The sequence below is a fragment of the Cupressus sempervirens genome, chromosome 5, assembly GCF_028749045.1.
Source record: "Cupressus sempervirens isolate cs-2001-9-10 chromosome 5, ASM2874904v1, whole genome shotgun sequence".
In the NCBI taxonomy this organism is placed as follows: Eukaryota; Viridiplantae; Streptophyta; class Pinopsida; order Cupressales; family Cupressaceae; genus Cupressus; species Cupressus sempervirens.
In genome coordinates, this window is record NC_143122.1 from 134,814,943 (window position 1) to 134,840,737 (window position 25,795).

The 25,795-nt window shown below is 36.4% G+C and overlaps 1 protein-coding gene across 1 annotated transcript; it reads right to left on the bottom strand.

Annotated features, from left to right (window-relative positions):
• Positions 1-641: 641 nt before the first annotated feature.
• On the bottom strand, positions 642-23,757 carry LOC149554869 (uncharacterized). Its single transcript, XM_089829085.1, has 5 exons — positions 23,407-23,757; positions 9,264-9,382; positions 7,656-9,088; positions 1,359-2,222; positions 642-1,265 (listed from the first exon to the last, which is right to left on the bottom strand). Exons 1-5 carry the CDS (start codon positions 23,755-23,757, stop codon positions 823-825), a joined length of 3,210 nt encoding a protein of 1,069 aa, XP_089685211.1. The 3' UTR covers positions 642-822.
• Positions 23,758-25,795: the final 2,038 nt, after the last annotated feature.

A 25,795-nucleotide genomic window follows, 5' to 3' on the forward strand; every position in this document is an offset into this window, starting at 1 on the left:
CAGGGCTAAAGAACAAAAGGATGTGTTTCATTTTTCTGGTAAATCATATAATCATCTTATTAAGCTAATTTATAAAACTCTAAAAAGAGTCATCTTAAAAATCTTAAAATATATAAATAAGATCTAATTTAAAATTGACAATATAATACATCAGTTAATTTCAATGAAAGAACTAAATAAATTCCTAACCCTGCATGTTTCAGTTAACCAATTGTTTATCTTATTATTAACTTATGAGTAAATTTATCTAGAATCTAATCAACTAACAATCAAAAACGTATTAATTTCTATAAATTGTCCGAATTTAAAATAAAATATTACCCCGAGCAGTTCCACTTATTCGTCAGGAATAGAATTTGGAGAAGCATAAATAATTTCTTGCATGACCTGCTTCAGTAGATGAAAAGTCTGTGATGGCAAGATGCAGGGGAAAGAAAATTACAGAGAGTGATGAAAAGCACAAGGTAAACTCTACATATTTGTGATTTCAAACTCATTTAAAAATGTTTACAGAGTCCGGACGACACAGAGCTTCTGTTAAATCATTCAGAGCTACAACTCTCTTACGCTCTTAGGCCACAAAACAGTTTGCTCTCTTCTTTTTAGCCAACTTCAAAGAGATTACTTCACAGATCAACCTAAGCCTTCACATGATGAAGACTAAAATCTACGTTTGGTCCCCCAATTCATTATTCAGAAAGCCCAAAATCTAACAATAAACATAAGTCATGGCCCATAATTCACAATAGCATGATCTACTGTCTTAAACTTTCAAGACTTGTATGGATGAAAATTTGTAACCCTTGATTTAGTCAGAGTAAACTAAAATGAAGAGCTTTGAGTATCTGATGCGCCTTCACAATTATTTATTGCACCTATGTCGCAAACTAAATTGGATATTGTGGGCTTTAATTTGATGCAAGTGGAAGATTCTGTGGTGAAATCATGTTGAAAGAGATTCAATAGATTGGACACCTCTCTCATGTTGGGCCGAGCTTCAGGTGAATCGGTTGAACACAGCAGACCAAGACGCATCAATGAAATGAGACATTCTTCTGTTTCTTTGCCAGCCCTTTCCATTAACAAGCTCTCATCAATTACCTCAAATGCCCCGTCTGGAAATGCCCTTTTCACCCAATTATGGAGGTTCAGATCACCATCAAACATATTATCAGTCGGCCGCCTCCTTGTCAGCATTTCCAATAACAGAATGCCATAACTATAAACATCTCCCCTTGGAGAAATCATGTTATTCAACCCATATTCTGCAAACAAGTTATTAATTATAGTTGTGTACTCTGTTTCTAAATGGAAATCCTTAATTTTGTTAAAAAAGAAAGGCAACTGGCAAAACGTACCTGGAGCAATGTAGCCCACTGAGCCTTTTAAATCCATTGTTGAAGTTACTGAATTGCCGGTGATTCTTCCAGTCAATCTGGATATGCCATAATCTGAAAGATGAGCTGTCATACTTTCATCTAGAAGAACATTGCTTGGTTTTATGTCACAGTGTACTATTTGCACGAAGCAATCATAATGAAGATATTCCACGGCATGGGCTACATCTATGGCTATGTTCAGCAATTTCCTCAGTCCCAATCTACACCTATCTAGATACAAATGCTTCTCTAAACTTCCATTGGTAAAATACTCAAAGACTAAAGCTTTGAAGTGAGGTGAGGAACATGTGGTTATGATTCTGCCAAGATTCCGATGTCGAGCCTTCTGCAACACTCTGCATTCTGCTCTAAAAATCTTTTCCGACTGCTCATGCATTAAATTGAGAACCTTCACAGCAACACGGGTACCGTCAGGCAAAAATCCTTTGTACACTGATCCAAAGCTGTTTGTTGCAATTAAATTGGAGTTGTGAAATCTATTTGTTGCTGCAATAAGCTCTTCATGTGAGATTCGTGGGTGCTCCAACTTTTCAAGCATTTCACGAATTGTTTGTTTGAATCCTGCTCTACTCTGCAAGTTCCTTTTCCACAGAACTTCCAAAACTTGACAACAAATTATAGAAAGAGCAACAACACTTACTAAACCAATTATTTTCAATGTGGAGTGGCTTCTTCCTGTTCTTGTTGGAATGCTGGTTACTAATTTATTGTTTGTCAGGTTGGAGTGGCTTCTTCCTGTTCTTGTTGGAATGCTGGTTACTAATTTATTGTTTGTCAGGCTCAAATTGTTTGTCAGGTTCAAATCCTTGATTGTCATGTCCTCTTTTCAAATAATTAAAAAATAATAATCTTTGATAAGGCAGGCAAGCTCAAGAAAGTGAAGTTTCGGAAAAAGGGGGTTAATCTTTGGAAACCGTTGGACTAATAAATGAAAATTATTATTAAAATATGTTTCATTAACCTCTCTTGGACGTGAGTTACGGTTATGCCCTCTTTTAAAGGGTTTGGAGGCATTTTGGGCAGATGGGAGAACTTGATTTTTGCTCATTCTTTGTTATTCTTCAGAGGCTGCCAAACCTGTGGAGAAGGAGACCCAAGAACGAGAGTTTGCAAGTTTCCAGGGAGATCCAAGAACGGGAGTTTGCAGGTTTCCAATAAGGCTAAGGACGGGAGTTTGAAGCCATTCCATGTGCATGCTCATACAGAGTTTGCCTTTGTGCTGAACAGTGCAGATTTGTGAATTTTCGAGTGTGTTTTTTGTATGAGTTTGGTGTTTTCAGTTGAGTATTTCATATCAGTTTGGGTTGCTGCTGTATTTTAGACTTTAAGGTGTTAAAATAGAGCTGAATATATGTATTGGGACGTGATTAAACTTCTGAGATAGATTATTAGTGTTTTTGTGGTGTTTTCGGGCATTTTTGTGTTAATTTCGGGAGCCCGATGAGCATAGTTTTTGTCCTACATTTGAGAACTGTTGTGTAAAGACTATACGGATCTGAAAATGTAATTTTCTAGGCTGTTATGCTGCTGAAATTTCTGTAAAAATGTCTACTTTCAGATTTATTAACAATAGGTGAAGCTGTGAAGCTTTTGGCACAATTTCTGGCATACCCGATTTGGGGTTTCTTGAGAAATTTGGTGGATCTTTGTGATATTAGTTGTTTGATCTTGAAAATCTGATTAGAGGTTGGAAATATCATACAAAATCAGAAAAGGGACATATCAGTGGTATCAGAGCCATGATCTTGCCAGCCTGAGGGTTTGTAGAAGTTGCATGCCAGTTTTGACAACTACCCAGATCTTGCATTTCAATTTTTAGAACTACCCAAATCTTGCATGTCATAATTTATGGTTGCATGTTGCTTCTAATCAGCTGCATGTCAAAATTTATGGTTGCATGCTACTTCTAATCATTTGCATGTTAGTTCTTGATGAATTTGGTGGTTGTAGAAGTTTGCATGTCAATTTTGACAACTACCCAGATCTTGCATGTCAGTTTTGACAACTACCCAGATCTTGCATTTTTGACAACTACCCAGATCTTGCATGTCATAATTGATGATTGCATGTTGCTTCTAATCAGCTGCATGAAAAAATTTATGGTTGCATGCTACTTCTAATCAATTGCATGTTAGTTCTTGGTGAATTTGGTGGTTGCATGTTGCTTCTAATCAGTTGCATGTCAAAATCTATGGTTGCATGCTACTTCTAATCATTTGCATGTTAGTTCTTGATGTTTGAAGAAGTTATATCCTATTGGGGTTATACTCTACTTTATCCAGAATGGATAGGTATAGTACAGAGTCTCAGAGGACACGATCTTGGACAATTGATATCCAGAGTCAAAACAGTAGAAAGGATGGTTATTTAGACATTTGAGATAAACTTATGAAAATAAGCCATGACATGTCTGAACAGTTGATTAAGAACTACTGTATAATGAATGACATGTTGTCCGACCCAGCTAAGGTGGATAAGTTGACTGGATTTCTATTTGGCAGATTTTCTCATAGGGCAGATGACACAATTACCAAGAACTTGCATGAAGAGTTTGAGAAACTAGCTGATAGCCAGGTAGAGGTCTCAGATTCTACTTTACCACAGGAGGTGGTGGGAAAGGATATTACACAGATTGATAGTAATGGTCAACTTGATACTCAAATTGAGACAATTGTTTACAGGTCGTCAAAGGGTGATGCCACAGGTATTCAGGATGGTATAGTCACAACAGGCAGTGACTACAGTGTAGTGGGTTCAGATGATGATTATGAGGATGTTGTTGTGCAGGATGGTGAGATACCTGGTAGAGATGAGCAGACATTGAGCATTCATGATTTTGCTGAGAAAGAGTACCAGGCACAGTTAGATGCTTCACCACATGAGGTTGAGGCTGGTAGTACTTCACATGATTTGTCCAGCCAGCTGAAGGTGAACAAAGATAGTATTGTGACTTCATTATCTCATCATGACAGGTATGTGGAGTTAGTTGGTATTGGTCATATTACTCAGGTGAGGAGTTTGCTTGAGTTACCAGTTGATTCTAGTTTATGGATATGGACTCGAGATTGTCATATTGGCATTTGGGATTCAGTTGACTGGAGATCTTTAACACTTTTTGGTAGCAGTGTTTGTTTGGGTGCTATCATGGTTTTGATTAGCAGATTACATGGTGTTGTCTTTTCTTGTGCCAGTATCTTGTCTGATGTTGGTATTAGTTTTTATACACCGATGTTGGGCTTTGTTCATATATCCAGTCGACCATACTTGCTGGAATGTGTTGATGATCTTTCATATTTGGCAGTGTGTACAGATGAGTCCCAGGATCATATTGGCATTGATGACATCCAGGAGGATGTAGTGGGCAGTTTTGAAAACTTAGTTTCCTTGGGTACAGATGAGTTGGACAGCAGTGCTAATATTTTTGATACTCTATATGTTGATATGAGCTTTAGATTTGATTCACAAGATATGGATTGTAATACTCTAGAGACTAGTGACTTTGATTATACTCCTTTAGACAATGCATCAGAGGAGGTTTGTAGGAGACAGTCAAGCCAGTGCCATCATGTGTCTAATCAGTTGAAAGTTAGTGACCGAGACATTGCTATCACTTGCCAACATTTTGATGCTGCTCGTCAGTTGTTAGCAGTTTAAGGATGGGGTTCTCCTACTAGTGATGAGCAGGAAGGAAGTTATCTTTCCTTGACAGAGATCCACTCTTTATGGGAGGCTATTCGAATTTTGAGACAAAATTATATGCAGTTGGTAGCCGACAGAGATTATCTTATGGAGTGGGGCAGTATAGCATATGATGCATTGTTGGCCAAGGAAGATGAGGTGAGTGAGCTTACTGATCAGCTTGAGGTGACTTCTGAGATTCTTGAGAGTACACAGTTGGCTTTCAAGGAGTCACAGTTTCATTTGGCTAAGGTGACCATGGAGTTAGAGCGACTACAGTCTTTACCTGATTCTATACAGTCACAAGCTGTGGTGTTTGGTGATCCGAGGATGTCCATGGCTGAGATTGTCAGAGACAATGGAGATGGGGATGCATCCATCCTTGATACTAATATTGGCATATCAGGTTCATTCCCACTAGAGTCAGGTTCAGTTGAGTTGGGTGTTGTAGCAGATTGTTGTATGCCTGACATAGTGGTGGCCTCTAATACTGATGGCACAGAGACTAGAGATGTATCAAAGATCATGTGTGATGTTGGTGAGTCGACAGTTGGCATGGTTCCTGCTAGTAATACTACTCCCTTGGTGATATCTTCAGAGATAGTAGTCAGTTCCAACATGGTTAATGATCAATTGCAGTTAGTTTCATCTAGATTACAGTTTGAGCCACTGACTGAGATTGGCGCATTCTATCAACATTACACTATTAGGTACGCTCATCAATTTACCTTTGATGACCATGTTGATGAGATTATGATACAGAGATGTACTTTGGTTCCTAGTGCTTATCATCAATTATGGAATAGTTTGATGCCTCAGGATGAGAGTTGTGATGGGCACGACATGGCGATAGGTCTTGCAGTTGATAGCTTGATAATACATGACTTAGAGCAGGAGTTTTGGAGTGATGCTTCAGCAGGTGTTGTTATTGATTCTACTCCTTTGGCTATGACATCTCTTGACTTAGCTAGTGATCAGTCACAGTGGGTTGTATCACTTGTTCATGGTGAGCTATTGACTGAGGTTGGTTTTTTTAATCAACATTATATTGCAGAGTATGTACATCAGTTAGCAATTGATCCTTGTATTGAGGAGTTGATGGCAGGAAAATTTAGTTTGGGTTCCATTTCTTGTTGTTTATCTTGTGATGGCTTTTCACCATCAGGGGTGCATGGGAGTTATGGTTATGAGACAGTGGCCGATGATCTATAGAGTTGTGTTGACTGCAGGAGTTGTACAGTGTGTGGATTCTCCATACTTGGCATAGTTTCATTTGAGAGCATTCACCATTGTTGCAAAGTTGGATTGTACATTCTGTATAGGCCAGTGGGATGCGTTGATGGTATTTATTGTGTTGGCAGTTTGATTTGTCCACTTTACTTGGGTTCTAATGTTCTAAGAGTTTGTGTCTCATGGGTTTCTGATTGTGGTAGTGGTGATTTTGGAGTTTGGTTGAGCTGTAATTGTCAGTTTGATTATGGATTCCTCTTGGTCATATTGCAGAGGATATTGCAGGAGCCTATGTTATTTGGCAGTAGTATAGTTCATGACTACATTTGGGATCCAGGTGGATTGATTGGTTTATTGTTCAACCATTGCTTGAGGACAAGCAATGTTTGGGAGGGGAGAACTTGTCATGTCCCCTTTTCAAATAATTAAAAAATAATAATCTTTGATAAGGCAGGCAGGCCCAAGAAAGTGAAGTTTCGGAAAAAGGGGGTTAATCTTTGGAAACCGTTGGACTAATAAATGAAAATTATTATTAAAATATGTTTCATTAACCTCTCTTGGACGTGAGTTACGGTTATGCCCTCTTTTAAGGGGTTTGGAGGCATTTTGGGCAGATGGGAGAACTTGATTTTTGCTCATTCTTTGTTATTCTTCAGAGGCTGCCAAACCTGTGGAGAAGGAGACCCAAGAACGGGAGTTTGCAGGTTTCCAGGAAGACCCAAGAACGGGAGTTTGCAGGTTTCCAAGAAGGCTAAGGACGGGAGTTTGAAGCCATTCCATGTGCATGCTCATACAGAGTTTGCCTTTGTGCTGAACAGTGCAGATTTGTGGGTTTTCGGGTGTGTTTTTTGTATGAGTTTGGTGTTTTCAGTTGAGTATTTCATATCAGTTTGGGTTGCTGCTGTATTTCAGACTTTAAGGTGTTAAAATAGAGCTAAATATATGTATTGGGACGTGATTAAACTTCTGAGATAGATTATTAGTGTTTTTGTGGTGTTTCGGGGCATTTTTGTGTTAATTTCGAGAGCCCGATGAGCATAATTTTTGTCCTACATTTGAGAACTGTTGTGTAAAGGCTATACGGATTTGGAAATGTAATTTTCTAGGCTGTTATGCTGCTGAAATTTCTGTAAAAATGTCTACTTTCAGATTTATTAACAATAGGTGAAGCTGTGAAGCTTTTGGCACAATTTCTGGCATACCCGGTTTGGGGTTTCTTGAAAAATTTGGTGGATCTTTGTGATATTAGTTGTTTGATCTTGAAAATCTGATTAGAGGTTGGAAATATCATACAAAATCAGAAAAGGGACATATCATTGATTCCTTTTACACTCTCTGGAATTTCACCTATTAATATGTTGTTTGACAGGTCCAACCAATCAAGCGACCTTATATTCCCTAAAGCCTCTGGAATTTCTCCTGTTAATTTGTTATTTGACAGGTCCAACCACTGAAGCCAAGGCATATTCCCTAAAGCCTCTGGAATTTCTCCTGTTAATTCGTTGTTTGACAGGTCCAACCGATTAAGGTCGCTGATATTCCCCAAAGCTTCTGGAATTTCACCTGTTAATTTGTTGTTCGATAGATCCAAGCAGACAAGCTGACTCATATTCCGTATAGCCTTTGGAATTTCACCTCTCAATTTGTTGCTTGAGAGGTCCAACCGGTAAAGCTGATTCATAACACCTAGAACCTCTCTAATTTCACCCGTTAATTTGTTATTCGATAGGTGTAAACTCTGAAGGTGAGCCATATTCCCCAGAGCCTCTGGAATCTCACCTGTCAACATGTTGTTGGAACAATCCAAAGAGGATACAAATCTGAGGTTGGAGAAAGTAATAGGAATCTTGCCTGTCAAGGAATTGTGGCTCAGATTCAGAACACTTTGCTCAAGGTTATCGTAATCGAAATAGTAATCTGGCTCATAGTTATGGGAATTTTCCCGGCTAAAAGTACCGAGCAAAGGAAGGTTACCAATTCCTACTGGAATTGTTCCTGTGAGATTGTTTCTATCCAATCTGATCTCCTGCAGGAGCTTCGCATTTTGTATATTGAATGGGATGATTCCTGTTAGGTAATTTCTCTGTAAACATAAACTTGTCAAGTGCTTAAGGTTGAAAATTTTGGAGGATATGTTGCCGGATAATAGATTGTGACTCAAATCCACAAGAGTCAGATTAGATAAATTTGAGAGCTCGTGTAGAATACTTCCCTCAAACATATTATTTGACAGGGACAAATTTGTCAAGTGCAGAAGTTTAGGGAGCACATGGTTCAAGGGGCCTTGTAATTTATTGTTGTCCAACCAAAGCGAGTTGAGTTGAGTACAACTTCCTATTTCCCCTGGTATTGGGCCGTTTAACAAGTTGTTACTCATTCCCAGGTGTGTCAAATTTCGGGCATTTGAAATTGTTGAAGGTATGGTTCCTCTCAAGTTGTTATCTTCCATGTTTAACCAAAGCAAATTTGATGAGAAGTTGTGAGGTATCTCTCCAGACAGATCATTAAAGGAAAGGTCCAGATACTCAAGAGTAGTTAATGATAACAATTGCGGAGGAATAGATCCTGAAAGCCCATTGGAAGAGAGACGCAGAACTGTCAAATTGACAAAGCTGCCAAGACAGTGAGGGATTGGGCCTCGTATGTAGTTGTAACTGAGATCGAGAAGTTGAAGGGATGGCAGCTGACAAACATACTTCCAAATACTAGTTCTGTTACCATGCTTATAAAAACCAGAAAAGTCGAGTCCGACAACAATATCATCACCTGATCCGTTCTCACTGCAAGTCACACCAGGCCATTGGCATGGGCTAGAGTGAGGATCCCATGAATGAAACATAGTGGAGATATTTTTCATAATTTCAGCTTGTTCAGTTTTGAGGGAGAGCGAAAGAGTGAGAAATGAGAGAGAAGAAGAGAATGAGAAGAGGAAGAGGAGGATGTGTGCAAAAATACCTCATTGCAGACTGCCCCTTTCCGTGTTCAGAGGAGAGGATTTTCATCATTATGAGAACTGCCCCTTTCCGTGTTCCGTGTAGGTATGCAAACTTGTGAGCATGCTTTATAATTATTAACTAATTTACACATATTATGTTGATTATATTTAATTTTCAATTAATCAATCATAATTCCACTGTCCACAGTCAATCTAAACTCAGCCCTTTCAACACGGCAAAAATTTACACATATTATGTTCATTATATTTAATTTTTCAATAATTCCACAGTCCACAGTCAATCTAAACTCAACCTTCAACACGGCAAACATTGTGACCATTCAATTCAAGTCAGGATTTATTTTTCCAGCGAAGAAGATTACAACAAATGTGTGGCTCGAATTGATCTGACCATTCAAATTTAGACTAATATGGCGAGGGTGATGAGGGGTGAAAAACATTCATAAAGGAAATGTCTGAAGGAAAGATCGTGGAAATACGAAGCAAATTCTTCTCTAATAAATTAGAGTTGATTTCACACGCAATGTAAAAGTCTTCTTGCTAGATTCCAAATAAAGAATATCACATACTTTGACTCTTTTTTTTTTTTTAAATCGCAATTATTATGTTACATTTATTCATCACTCAAAAATTACCATTTTTTCAAAAAATAAATCATAAATGAGGCAACATAGAAACTCAGTTTTATTAAATTTTCACAATCTATTGCAACCTAAAATTACCACGCCAATGTGATAATGGTGGTCATTTGTTTATGCATTATTAGCCCATTTATTTTTAACATTTAAATTGTGTAATGATTATGTCTATAAAGATATACTAAGATAATATATTAAAGGGAGGAGAGAAATTTAGAATAACTTTAATTGAATGGAAGAAACAATTACAAATTTAAAAACTCTTTAATCATTAGTTTGATAAATTGGCCATTACTGTTAGTGTAAATAATTGTTATTTACACTTTACTTAAGTTTATTTAGGATAAATGCATTATTTTATTATTTCTTAGGTTAGACACTTAGGAGTTTGCATACTCATATGAGTTGTCATGTTAACAACACAGGAGTAAGCAACTCTATTTTAGCACATGGTGTCTACAACACTGGAGTTTGTATAAACAACTGAGTGTATGTAGACAACATAGTTGTTTGCACTATTATTTTAGCGCATGGTATCTACAACATAATTGTATGTGCTACACCTTTGTAGGCTTATCCTCTCATCAGCACACTAACTCATGTGCTTAATGAAGGATAATCCACTCTTGTGGACATGTGCCTGGTTGTAAAACTTATCATGTTGCTAACTCTTAGACATTCTAGATGCATCAGAGAGGCCTTTATATACAAGCACCTCTAGTGTACTATAAATTGAATTGAATTGAATATTGTTATTCTGATCATACTATGTTAGTCTTTTGTGCTAGTTATTGTGCTTCTTGGTCTTGGGTGAATTTTTTCCTGAGGCAAATTCTTACATGGTATCAGAGCTATACCAAATTCTCACATGGTATCAAAGCCATAGAGGCATCATTTCATAGCCACTAGAGACCAATCTTGTTTCACCTCTCTAAGGACACCTCGACTCATATCTGGAGCATACGTAGATATTGGGAGTGTCTAGAACCAAAGCAGACCTCACCATTGCATCCGAAGCATCGATTATGTGAAAATTGACTATAAATTTGCCTATATTGGGCTATAATTGAATTTGAGGCAATTTTTTTTGCAAACTGGCACTCAAAGTCCCGATTTGCAAATCTGGTATGATCTATTAGATCTGCACATTTAATTTGTTTCAGATCTGTGTTCAATTTTCTCTGCAATTATTTTGTATATTTCAGATTATTTTCGGAAAAAAATTAGGCCAGTAGGGCTTGTAGAGAATTTTTTTTTTGCAATTGTAGTGAATATTCCATTTTTAAACTAGTGCACATAACAACCGACTTCTACCATCCAACAAGAATATTCCACATAAATTTGGCAAATTCTGCAATCAAACCGGCCACAATACCAAACACCGGTGGCCAACTCACAGTGGCTTTGATTTGCTTTATAATATTGGTCATTTCTTTTTAAACACCTCATAGTCTGCCCATTGCGTGAATGTGGAACTAATTACCCACTTCTCGGTGGATCCCTGCACTACTCGACACCGGCAAGTCCTCCTCGACAGGTGATATCTCACCCCGTCGGCAATCGAATCTCCATCATTAACGATTTGCACAACTTTCTAGCACGAAGGAAGCTTCGGCACTATAGACCACCATGTAGCACTTCAACAACTGAGTCAGCGGCCTATCATTGCCACGCGAACCCCTCCTCCCTATCCAGTCAGCCAACTCGACAGTCCACTTAAGCAATCCTATTAACACACCATGTCGACATCAGATGCCAAATTAGTCACCACCACGTTAGTGACCGTACGCCTAAAATTTTTAATGGTGTTATTATTTTCTAGTTTTGGTGTACATATTTGTCAGAAATTATGGTTTTTAATGACCATACTTGTCTAATCTTGCATTTTGCAACTTCAATTGATCCGTACGGGCTCATCTAGACTCCAAATTAGGTTTCAATTTTTTTGAAAGTGTGCAATTTTTTGTCTATTTTCTAGATATGTAATTAGATTATAGGCTTGTGTGAATAGAAATACCACTTTTATAATTAGGTCCTTTCTTTGCATTGTATTGCTTCAAAATTGTTGTACATTGCTTAGTTTCAGATTTGGACTCCAAAAGGAGGTTGTAAATAGAAAATCAAAAGACCACTAAGGCCAAAATTGGCAAGTGGCTATTGTAATTGCACTAAGTATAAAGTGCCAAAATCTTTCATTTGGGGGGGCGGTTTCTTGATTGAGTGAAAAAAGGGAGTGTCTCTTGGTGTTGTGTTCCTCTTTTTTTGCTATTATCTTTCATTTCTTGTATCATGAGAAATCTTAAGTTTTCAAAATTAACACCACATAACTATGTTACATGGTCTATTAAAATGTGGTGTCAATTAATGCATAATGAAGTTTCACAATATGTAGATGGTACCCTTCCTAAACCAACAGGTGATCAAGTATCTAAAAGTGATATTACTACTTGGAAAATGATAGATAGGAAAGCCCTAGGTGATATTATGTTGGGGATTGAAGACAAAATCTTGTATCAGATCCAGAAGTATAAGGCATCCAAGGAAGCTTGGGATACCCTCAAAAACCTATATGGTAAAGTGACTGAAGAGGATGTTTACAAAATTGAAGATGAGCTTGTCTCCCTAGATCCAAAGACATTTGATTATATACATGATTTCATCATTAAGATGAATGAATTAAGAACAAAGCTTGACAATTGTGGTAGTCCTATTAAAGATGACAGGTTAATCTATCTCATTCATAATAAGCTACCATCTAAGTACTCCACATTTGTTTCTTCTTACAACACCACCAAGACTACATTAGGGGCTGCCTATCAGAAAGTCACTTTTGATGGTTATGCTCAACTATTGGACGATGAAGAAAAGAAGTTGCAATCAATGGGAATTCTCAAATTGTCTAAGTCTAAGGCATTGGTGGCTAATAATGAGGGTTCTCAAAATTTAGTTGCTCAAACTTCAAATAAAGGAAAGGGAAAAAAGAAGAAGTGGAAGAACAACAAATAAGAGGATACAGAAAAGGCAACACCAACATCAAATCAACAAGGTAAGTCTTCCTCGAATACCAACAAAAAGGGAGACACTAATAAGGAGAAGAAAAAGTGTGCCTATTGCAAGAATTTGGGCCATGACGAACATGAGTGTTATCACAAATAGATTGATGAGTTGAAGAACATCATGAAGAAACACAATGTTCCACTACCTAATGCTTATAAGGAGAGAGGATCTTCATCCTCAAATTCTAATGGCATAGGGCATGCTTTACTCACAAACATTGTTAGTCAGGGAGAATGGATCATTGATTCAGGTGCCACACATCATATGGGTGCATCAAAGCAAGATTTTTCTTCCATGACACATTTTGAGGTACTAAACATCTTTGTAGGTGATGATACTAAGGTGGAAGTTGAAGGTAAAGGTGAAGTTGAGATGAACAATGGAGTGTTCAAGGATGTTCTATATGTTCCTAATCTTACCTCTAACCTACTTTCAGTCTACCAAATGACTCACTATGGAGGTGGAAATAAAGTTGAATTTGTTCCATATTTAGTGGTAGTGAAAAGCATTAAGGGTGACTCAATGATTGCAATTGGTGACGCCAATCATGATTCAAGGCTTTACACTTTCTCCTCCTTTGTGCCAAGATCAAATGCACAAGCCTTGTTATTACATTTAAATGCAGAAAGAAAACTGTGGCATGAGATATTTGGACATCTCAACTATAGATATCTTCAGTAGCGTAGCAGCAAGAAAATGGTCAATGGTCTACCTCAAATTAAATTTTTTGAAGGTGTTTGTTCAGGTTGCTCACTTGGAAAACGTCCAAAAAAATTGTATGAAAAGGGGAAGTCTTCGAGAGCACAATGTGTTCTTGAATTGGTTCATAGTGATGTGGTAGGACCATTTCTACTACCATCATTTGGCAAGTCACGCTATGCACTCACCTTCATAGATGACTACTCTCACTTTACTTGGGTTTTCTTCATGGCTCACAAGAGTGAAGTATATGAAAAATTTCTTAGCTTCAAGGCTCAAGTGGAACAACAATCAGGGAAATTCATCAAGAAATTTTGAACAGATAATGGGGGGGAGTATGTGAACACAAGACTAATAGAATTTTGTACTCAAGAGGGTATTGACCCTCAGCATTCACTACCATATATGCCATAGCAGAATGGTGTTGTTGAAAGGAAAAAGAGAACTTTCAAAGAGATGACCACTCGCATGCTACAAAACAAGTCTCTTGATCATATCTTTTAGGCAAAAGCAATGAATTGCACAAAGCTTTGGATGGTGTAACTCCTTTTGAAGCATGGACTAGCAGGAAACCTATAGTTAAGCACTTTAGAGTCTTTGGTTGTCTTGCATGGGCAATAATTACTCCACAAAAATGCAAGGCATTAGAAACTCAAAGCAAACCTTGCATTTTTGTTGGATATGCAGACTCACATAAAGCCTACAAGTTAATGGATCCAGAGACACATGATATATTCTATGAGAGGAGTGTACATTTTGAAGAAAGTTGTCCAAGCTTTTCTTCTTTAACTCCTCCTTCTTCCTCCTTTATTGAAGAGAATGATAGTGATAACAGTGACTTGGAAGATGTTCATCCCTGACCTACACAAAGGCATCAGCTAGTTGAAGTTGAGGATACACCTTCTACATCTTCTTCCACTAGACCTCGATGGGCTAAGAAGACATTGGATGTGGCAGGACTAGTGGTAGGGAATCCTTCAGATTCAAGGAGGACAAGATCACAACACAACTCACTCCCACATGCTTATATTGCAGTTGCTTCAGTTCTACAATCCTTCAAAGAAGCATCAGGTATTCTAGAATGGAATAGAGAAATGGAGGAAGAGTATAATTCTTTTATGAGAAATGATACATGGGACTTAGTCTCTCTTCCTAAGGGAAGAAAATTGGTTTGATGTAAGTGGATCTATTAGACCAAATTCATAGCAGATGGAAGTGTTGATAAACATAAGGCTTTCCTTGTTGCAAAAGGTTTTTTTTAAGTATCAAGCATTGATTACACTGAGACCTTTGCACCAGTGGCAAAGATGAATTTCATTCGTTTGACCATAGCTATTGTAGAAGCTCAGAGATGGGTTATTCATCAAATGGATGTGAAGAGCGCATTTTTGAATGGTGAGCTATATGATGAGATATATATGGAGTAGCCACAGGGATTCATACAGGATGCTACCTTGGTTTGCAAATTGAAGAAGTCTATCTATGGACTTAAACAAGCTCCCAGAGCTTGGTACACCAAGATGGATTCCTTCCTACTCTCCAAAGGCTTCACCAGATGTTATTCTGATCTAAATGTCTATATTCTTCAAAGGGATGATTCACGTTTGCTCCTTGTACTTTATGTGGATGACTTAATCATTATAGGAAGTACTCCATCCATCATTGCCAATGTTAAGGCTACTTTGTAGGATAGGTTTGTGATGACAAACTTGGGTCTACTACATTATTTCCTTGGTATAGAGATACATTAGTCTTCATCAGGGATCACACTGTCACAACCCAAGTATGCTCTTGATCTTCTAACTCGATTTCACATGAGTGACTGTAAGGCTACATCCACCCCATTCCTTTCATGTGTTAAGTTAGAGACAAAGTGTTCCTCTCCACTTGTTGATGCGACTTTGTATAGATAGTTGGTGGGAAGCCTCATCTTCTTGACACATACATGCCCTGATATTTCATTGCAATTGGTATGGTTTCTCGCTTCATGCAAGAGCCACATGAACTTCATTGGAAGATAGCCAAATGCATCCTACACTACATACAGGGTACACATACACATGGGATACACTATGCAGCTGGTACAGGTCTTTAGTTAGTGGGATATACAGACTCTGACTATGCAGGAGATATTGATTCTCACAAATCTACTTCAAGATATGTGTTTCATCTTGGTCCAACCCCATTTGTTGGCAGAGTAAAAAGAAAAACACCGTTGCTCTCTCATCAATTGAGGTTGAGTATCGAGGAGCTGTGAATGCAACGATAGAGGCTATTTGGCTACAATAGATTCTAAAGGAGTTTGGTTTTGATCTACCTAGACCCACAGTCATCCATTGTGATAACTAGAGTGCTATTAATATCTCAAAGCATCCAGTGCAACAAACATATCGAGGTTCATATGCACTACATCAGAGAGCTGATCCATGAGTAGGTCATCACATTGTACTATTGTCCTATTGAGTAGCAAGTAGCTGACATCTTCACCAAGCCCTTCATAGAGGTCAAGTATATTCATTTGTGAGATCTCTTGGAGGTGAGGGATTTTTCACTAGGGGATCACATGGTCCTTCTCTTCTCTGTTGTACATATCTCTCTTTTTGGGGGAGGGTTTTTCCCATGAGGTTTTCCCTCTTTCTCCATTTGCAGAGAGATTTCATTTCATTGCTTTGTATATACAACATTGCATTATGTAAATGGGTACCTAACATGGCCTAATAGCCCAAGACCCATTATGCATTTCATCATAGCTTTTGTGAGCTTAAGTGCATTCCCCTAAGTTGCACTTAAGGGGGGTGTTAGTGTAAATAATTATTATTTACACTTTACTTAAGTTTTCTTAGGATAAATGCATTATTTTATTATTTCTTAGGTTAGACAGCTAAGAGTTTGCATACTCATATGAGTTGTCATGTTGACAACACAAGAGTAAGAAACTCTATTTTAGTACATGGTGTCTACAACACTGGAGTTTACATAAACAACTAAGTTGTCATGTAGACAACACAGTTGTTCGCACTATTATTTTAGCACATGGTCTCTACAACATAATTGTATGTGCTACACCTTTGTAGGCTTATCCTCTCATCATCGCACTAACTCCTGTGCTTAATGGAGGATAATCCACTCCTGGTGGACATGTGCCTGGTTGTGAGACTTATCATGTTGCTAACTCCTAGACAACCTAGATGCATCATAGAGGCCTTTATATATAGGCACCTCTAGTGTACTATAAATTGAATTGAATTGAATATTGTTATTTTGATCATACTCTGTTGGTCTTTTGTGCTAGTTATTGTGCTTGTTGGTCTTCGGTGAATTTTTCCCTAAGGAAAATTCTTACATGGTATTAGAGCTATACCAAATTCTTATAATTACTATCTTATTGTTGGGAGTGATGAGCACGTACAATGATTGTACATCGTATGGTGAAACACCATACAATGATGGATGTACAAGACCATTGTGCATTGAGACACCATACTATTATATTAGTTTCTTGCACAAGTCAATCTCATTTAGAGTGAGATACATGTACAATGAAGCCAGTGCGACATGCTCAGTGAGTACGACTATGGGTACATGAGTATGAGCACAGAAAGTATGGTGAGTATGGTATGTGGGGACAAAGATACCAAAGGCATCTACATCATTGATGTCATAAGTGTCTGAGTGACCAAAGGCATCTGTGTGACCAAAGATGTCTACTTCACCGAAGTCATCCATGTGCCAAAGGCATCTGCATAATTGTAGGCATCCACATGTTTGAAGGCCAAAGGGCATGTCTGGATACCGAAGAGAGTTCCCCATGGTGAAGGGAGTATGCTAATGGAAAAGGGAGTGTCTAGAGGCCGAAGGGAGTCACCTGATGCTGAAGGGAGTCACTGCTTGAAGGAGTGACCATTGGAAGGATGAGTGAACATTGGGTCTATCAAATGAAGTTCCAAGGATGTCATTAACCATTTTATTCTTGACTAGTTAATGCACCAAATTTCATAACGAATTACAAAATGTATAAATGTTTGTGGGATTCATGAGAAATGGAAGGTTGTGAAACTTAAGTTGATTATAATACAATTTGAGCCTGTGAGCCTATCTAGAAACTAGAGTTTTTTGTATGTAAATTATTTACTATAATACAAAGTTTCTCGGGGGTTTTTAGGAGGTGGATTTTTCTTGAAAGGGTTTCCCACATTAAATTTGGTCTCTTGTTTTTATCTTGTGTGCGTATTGTTTTTCTTTGTTCTTTCTTTCCTGTGCATCTCAATTTTCTAAAGTAGATTTGAAATCTTTTATATTTCTCCTATAAATTGATAGTAGGAAGGTGTTTTCATAGGTTGTTTTCCTAACAAGTGGTATCAGAGCCTAGATTATCCTTGTCAGGTAGGGTTGTTTTCTATGTCAATTTGGTTCCAATGGGAGTTTGGGAAGTATTTATCTAATAATTAAGATGGTGGGTACACAGAGAATAGAGATTGAAAAGTTCAATGAAACAAAATTTGAGTTGTGGAAACTTAAAGTTGAAGATATATTGGTTGATTGTGATTGATGGGTTGTTGTGTCTAGTAATAAGCCTTCAGGCATGAAGTAAGAAGATTGGGATCTAATAGATCAAAAGGCTAGAGGAATGATAAGGCTATATCTTGTGGATTCTATTATGTTGAACATTCATGAGGAGAAAAATGCACATTCTTTGTGGAAGAAGTTGGGAGATATTTATCAGGGAAAATCCTTGGTAAACAAGCTCTTCCTGAGAAAAAAGTTGTACTCTCTAAAGATGGATGGAGGAATGACTATGCCATATCACTTAAACACATTCAATGTGGTGATTACACAACTGACATTTGTTGGTGTATTTGTTAGTGAAGAAGAGTGTTCCATGTTACTATTGTGCTTGTTGCTTGATTCATGGGATCATCGTGTGGTGGCCATTAGAAGTAATAACACCTTGTTCAAAATGGATGAAGTAGTTGTTACACTTTTGTCAGAGGAGATCTAGAGGAAATATTTTTAGATGGCTAAAGAGGCTATCATTATTCGAGATAGGGAAAAAAAGAAAGGACATGAAGCCTGAATATTTTGGGAAGAAGTCCACAATGAAGTGCTAGAATTATGGGCAAGTTGGTCATATCTAAAAGGATTGCAAAGAGAAGAAGAAGAAGAAGCAAATGGAGAGTTCTTCCAATTCTGATTTTTCTTAGAGTGATGGTGAAGATGCCAGCAATGTTACTTTAGCTAAGCGGTCATCTGATGATGACTAGTTAGAGTAATTCAATCTTCATGTGGAAGATATTTGTCATGATGCCATTTGTGACTCAGCACCACCATATAGTGGGAGTTGTTGGAAGTGTCATAGATGACATGTGTAGCTTGACACCACGGTTTAGTGGGAGTTGTTGGCAATGACATAGTAATTGATCTTCATTGGTATTGCAAATTTTGAAGGCACACGATTCTAATGTAGCAAAATGATTTTTTCACATTTGTTGAAGTGTTGTATGGAGATGTTAGTCTTCATGTAATTGAAGATGTTGACATCTTAAGGGCTCAACGGAGTCTTTGATAATGGTGTAGTTTATGTTATCTCTTTGGTTGAGATGTTTTAGATCATGTTGTCATGGTTATGTTCCTGAGGCCATGGTTGGAACTTTGGCATTGATCTTGGTTTAGTTTCTTTGTTTTGAGTACATTGATCATTTGTTGGATACTTCATGATATTGCAATGTTGCATTTAGAGTTGGCATGGGTTGATCAATTGCAGGTGCTTGTGGAAACTTAGAGATGGAGATGATGGTGTTATCTCTTGTGATTAGAGATGTGTTTGTTGGAATGGTTGAAGATTTTAGTAGGAGAACTATGAGGTATTCAGAGGTGTAAGTAGAAAGACATGGTACATGGCCAATGTACTATTTATGTTCTTGATGCTATGAGTTTGTTGTTGCACTTCTATGTGCTGCTATTGAAAATGGATAAGGTTAAGTTCAAATGGAAAACATGGTCATGTGAAGTATCTCTGTGGATATGAGTGCGTACCTCATCATGTGGGAGATTGTTGAGAGTGATGAGCATGTACGGTGATTGTTCATCATATGGTGAAACTCCATACAATGATGGATTTACAAGACCACCATATGTTGAGGCATCATATGGTTATATCAGCTACTTGGACACATCAATCTCATGTACAATGAGATACATGTACAATGAAGCTAGTACAACATGCTTAGTGAGTATGAGTATGGGTATGTGAGTATGAGCATGACAAGTATGGTGAGTACAGTATGTGGGACGGAGATACCAGAGACATTTTGTCACCGATGCCAAAGGTGTCTGAGTGACCAAAGATCTTTGCATCACTAAAGGTATTTGCGTCATCAAAGACATCCATGTCACTAAAGGCATCCACATGATAGATGCATCTATGTGACTAAAGGCATCTGCATGACTAAAGCATCTACATGACCGAAGATGTTCACATCACTAAAGTTATCCGCAAGACTAAAGCATTTGTATGACCAAAGGAGTCTGTGTGACTAAAGCATCAACATGACTAAACGTATCCGTCTGACTAAAGGCATCCATGTCACTGAAGGCATTAGTATAACTGAAGGCATTTGTGTGTTTGAAGGCCAAAGGGAGTGTCTAGATGTTGAAGAGAGTGCCCCATGGTGAAGGGTGTATGTTGATGGAAAAGGGAGTGTCTAGAGGTCAAAAGGAGTATCTAATGTCAAAGTGAGTCACCCAATGTTGAAGGGAGTCACTACCTAAAAGAGTGACTGTTGAAAGGATGAGTGACCATTGGGTATGTCAAATGGAGAAGTTCCAAGGTTCCCATTAACCATTTTGTTCTTGATAGTTAATGCACTAGATTCCATAACGAATTACAAAATGTATAAATATCTATGGAATTTATGAGAAATAGAAGGTTGTGAAAGTCAGGTCGATTGTAATACAATTTGAGCTTATGATCCTATCTAGAAACTAGAGTTTCTTGTATGTAAATTGTTTACTATGATACAATGTTTCTTGAGGGTTTTTGAGTGGTGGATTTTCCCCAAAAGGGTTTCCCACATTAAATCTGGCTGCCTATGTTTATCTTATGGGCATATTGTTTATCTTTGTTCTTGTTTTTTCTTGTGCATCTCAATGTTCTAAAGTAGATTTAAAATCTTTTACATTTCCCCTATAAATTGGCATTAGGAAGGCATTTCCACGCATTTCTTTCCTAACGCTTATAACTATTCTATATTATTGTACATCAATTATATATAATTGATTCAATTATAAACAATGCATTTTTATTTCATTACAATAGTCAATTTATTGACTCATAGAATGTATTACTAATAGTTTTAAGAATATAATAGAGAAGACTAATATTTGATAAATTAGTTGTCTTGAGAATGTGGGTGTATAAATTTGTTAATAATGGTTGAAGTCATTCTTAGTCCTTTTTTTCTAAGAATGTAGGCATATAAAGGCCATCTTTCTTTCTATGTCTTTGTTTCTAATAATGTAGGTATAGAAAGGTCATCTTTCTTTCTAAGACTTAGCTAAAAGGAAAAGATATCCACATAATTTTAACAATTCAACACTCAATGCCTATTTTTCCTACTCACCAAATTATTTGTAGATATAGTTATCATTGACTTAGCCAAAGATTATGATGACCAAATAATGATGAGAGATTGCCTCAAATTCTACTGAAGATATTTTTATTATGAAAAAGAACCTCTGCACTTGAAACATGTCCCACCATCCCTAGTTGTCCTTATCCCCAAAATTTTGTGGAAGATGAAGTGAATTTTACGTTTAAAATCTTGATATATTTGGTTAAAGTTGATCCAATACAAGAATGTAGTCCAAGCTTACCCCACACTACATGGAATGCAACCCACCCATTCAAGTAATAGTAACAAATCTAGAAACATAAAAGCTATAGAGAAATAATGGCGACAAAAAAAATCAATCTTGTTGTTTATATGAATTTTTATTTATTTATGAAAGAATAAAATGTGTAGATACAAGGGGCCAATAAATTATAATTTGAAATGTTAAATATAAGAAATATATAATATTAGTAAGGAAAGCAATTGTGTAGAAACCAAGTAAATGAAATATGAAAATACCATACACAAGATACATAGAGAAGCACAAAGTTAAATGTGGCAAAACCTTCTGTAAAAAAAGCACACCATCCAAAAAAATCCTCGAGCAACTTTGTATTATAGTAAATATATTTACATACAATAAACCTCCATATTTTTACATAGGCTTGTTAGTAAACAGATTTGTCACTGTAAAAATGACCCAACGGAGTGCATGTGGCAAACCATTCACAACGGTTGGATAGGCCCTGGGTATGCAACCTTCTTCTACATTTAGAGGGGCAGCTTCCTTGTATGATATAATTTTTAAAGATTTTCAAATAAAGAATCTAAAATTTTAATGATCAAGAGAAAGTTGTTCAGGACGAATGCACCACATGACCTCACAACTTTCTTAAGTCAACAAAGAATGATAACAAAGGCAATCAAGAACTACACTTGAAAATGACCATTATTACCATATTGATTCATGATTCATAAATATTCGCACAATACCATGAAAACACTCACTACAAAAGAATCAATAGTTTATACTGCAACAATCTTGATTTTAGAACAAGAAACCAAAAGTGTATCTCATTTCATTTTCTTGCACCAAGAACATAATAAAGATTTTCAATTTCAGATACAAAAGCTATACATACTTTCCAAAATTTGTCTCCTGATCAAAATTTCAGCATAGTGTTCCCTTATGCTAAAGTCCAAAAAAGTTCCCTTACAAAGCCAAAAAGAATTCTTATATAGACACTGAGGTTAACAACTACCCCTCTATGGTTAATAACTACCTCCAAAATACAAAATTTTGGAGAGGTTAATTAACCTCAATAAAATTAACCTATACAAGGGAAACTTTCAAAAACAAAACTTTAGCTAGAATTTCTAAGGATTTATACATATCCAATCACTGGTCTTCCAGCTATGAACTCTATCTATCTGGACATAATTGACTTATCCCAAAAATCCTTGTAAGCATCGAGGATGATCATCATTGAATCATAATTTGGAATGAATACATTCTCCATTGTAAGTTTGGCTATGAAGTATTTATCCTGGATCTCTTCTAACTCTTGTCGATAGGCTGAAATGTTGCATTCTTCTAGAGTGACTATGACTAGACTGAGTTTCATCATAGTTTCAACATCCAATACTTGATTCTCTATTTCTGAGTGAATTTGGATACTAAAAGAATCAAGAAGAAATTGGCAATCAATATGTTGAAGATCACTTACCGCTGCCTCACCTGTGATAGTAGAGACTAATTCATCTGTAACTTTCATTTTCAATTGTTCCCAAGAAGCTATTAGTTTCTCAAACTCAATGATCCCTTTGTTGATATTTATCATTTTTCAATTGGCACTTTTACTCTAGATACATGTCTGCTTCTCACTTGCATCAGCAATAATTTTCTCAAGTACTAGGGTGCTTGTATCTAACTTGGCCATTTCTTGTAATTCATCAACTACTTTTTGCCAGGTGACTTTCTATTCTTTGCTGCTTTCTAGCTCTTTAGAAATTTCCTATATCTGTTCAATGGCTTTTCCATATATCTCCTTCACTCCAGTTATGTGTTTTGAAGCATCTTCTATCATTTTGTTTATCTAATCTTCGATCATCATATTATGTGACTTGTGTTTGTTTACTCTTTCAACAACAACATGATCAAGAATGCCATCAGGACCTACTAAGGCTAGTGAAGTAACTAGTGTCTTCGTATTAGATGAATTGCTAATCGAATTGATGTAAGACACTAGCATCTGAACTTGCTCCTTGAGTTGCTCCTTGAATCTTTTCTCTTTCTTTGTTCTTTTTAACATTTGGGCAGCAGTCACTTCAACATTTTGAAAGTCTCTTTCTGCAGTAGATGGACCAAGATCAACCTTATCTAGAATGAAATCCAACTCGGATGCTTCATCAACATTCTTTTCAATTATGGGCTTGGCTATTTCTATGCATAGATTGCCTAAAGTTTTATCAATGGCTAACTTGGACATCACTTTAGTCTTTTTCACTTTAGGAGGCTTCTGAAGGAAACTAGAGATTGCATCAAATGGAGGCGGGATCATTTGAACAACTTTATTTTTCTTCTAAAGTCTAGAACTGTGAATTTGTAGTATCTGAAACTTGCATGTCACCTGTTATATTTTCAGCAATCATCATTAAATCTTCTGAATTAGATAATTGATTATCCAACTGTGGGTGATCCCACAATAATGGGTTCCACTTTTTGACCAATTTTGACACTAAAATCAATATTTTTGAAACAAACCTCACGTTTGAGTGACTATATCTCTAAAACTATAAATAATTTCAAGATGAAATAAACTAGTGATTTTTAGTACTTTGTTCCTACTTTGTAACCATATTTTTTAATCTTTAAAAAAAAATTATTTATGTCAATTTTTTTCTCTCCTCCAAAAAGTGGTACATAATAAAATTCAATATTTTTAAAGAGTGATAGTCTGCTTGACACACATAACTTTTTTTCTAGAAAATATAATGAGGTAATTCTTTTGGCAGTGGATTTGTAACATCAATATCCAAAGGATACATTTGGTTTGATTCAATTTGGTTAAATATTGTATAGTTTATGAAGTTTTGAAGTGACACCAATCGTAATTTAGACATACGTTCGTTTTAACACAGATAACTTGAAGTCAATTTATCATAAATCTTTTTTTTTTTTTAATAGAAAGCTATCTCAATAAGCTATTTCCTAGATATCTTTCAAAAAAAAATTGACCTAATTTACTAATTTTTCAGAAGTGTTGAAGTCAGTTGATGTTCAATCAGTAATGAACCTATGATGAGTTAAATTCATATTTGAAAGCCTTAATGAACAAAATATGTATTACAATTATAGTCATTGGAAAGCTTGCTCGAAGCAACACATTTTGAAATTTTTTATTTTACAATAGGAGATCATTCATTTGCAATTATGGGTGTTAAAATAGCCAAAAAAAAATTTAAACAAAAAAGGGCCAATTTTTTTTCTAGTTTTCTATGTTTGTGTGAACAAGGTGTTCGCTATGAACATATAAAGTATGTTCATTGTGAACACGTGTTCACAGAAAACATGTGGTTCAAAAATTTCTAGCTGTCAGAAATTCAACAAGACATGTTCGTGTGAACATGTCTAATTAATGGCATTCATGTGAACATGTAAAAAACAAAATTGTTGTCATCGACTTTAGACAAGTCAGTTTAAAAATAGCGAAGCTTTACTGCAAATTCATATGGTGACATTTTTATACAGTTATTGCACGAAATTTATCTTGAGGCAAGGGGTAAATTTTTATTTTTTATGATTTTATAATGGGAAACAAGAAAGGAAGGCAAACAAAATATGTAAGGAAGAGATCTGATGAAGTAAAATAAAGAAATCTTTAGAAGACTGATGAAGCAGAACAAAGAAATCTTCAGAAGACTATGGCATGTTATCATCAAATTAAACAAGGTATGTAATTATATATATTAATTTTTTTTATGGTTTTGAATTTAATTATGTTTCAATCTTTTATTTTTATCTAATTTGGTTTATTTATAAATTTGTTCTAGCCAATCAACAAGGTGAAGAAAATGTTGAAGAAGGCTCAATAGAAGTAGAAGTGCATATGGGAGAGAGCTCAGGAACACTCCCTATGGAATCTCAAATAATGAATGTTGAAGAAGGTTCAAGATCACTCCCTACAGAGGTTCAAATAACAAAAGTCACAGAAGGGTCAGAATCTTTCCCTATAGAATCTCAAATAATGAATCTTGGAGAAGGCTCCTATAGAAATTCTAGTAACAAAAGTTGGAGAAGGGTCGGGATCAAGTGCAGGAACTGGTATGGATGAACTCCTAAATATTGCCCAATCTATAAAGAATTTTATTTCTCAAAAAAAAAAAATTATTTAATTAAAATGGATGTGGATAAATTGAGAAGACTTGCAATTACTGTTCAATCATTAAGTTTGTCTAAGAAAATGTCAATGAATAAGAAGATAAGAGAAATTATGACTCAATTTGGTAACATTGAAACACTTGAAC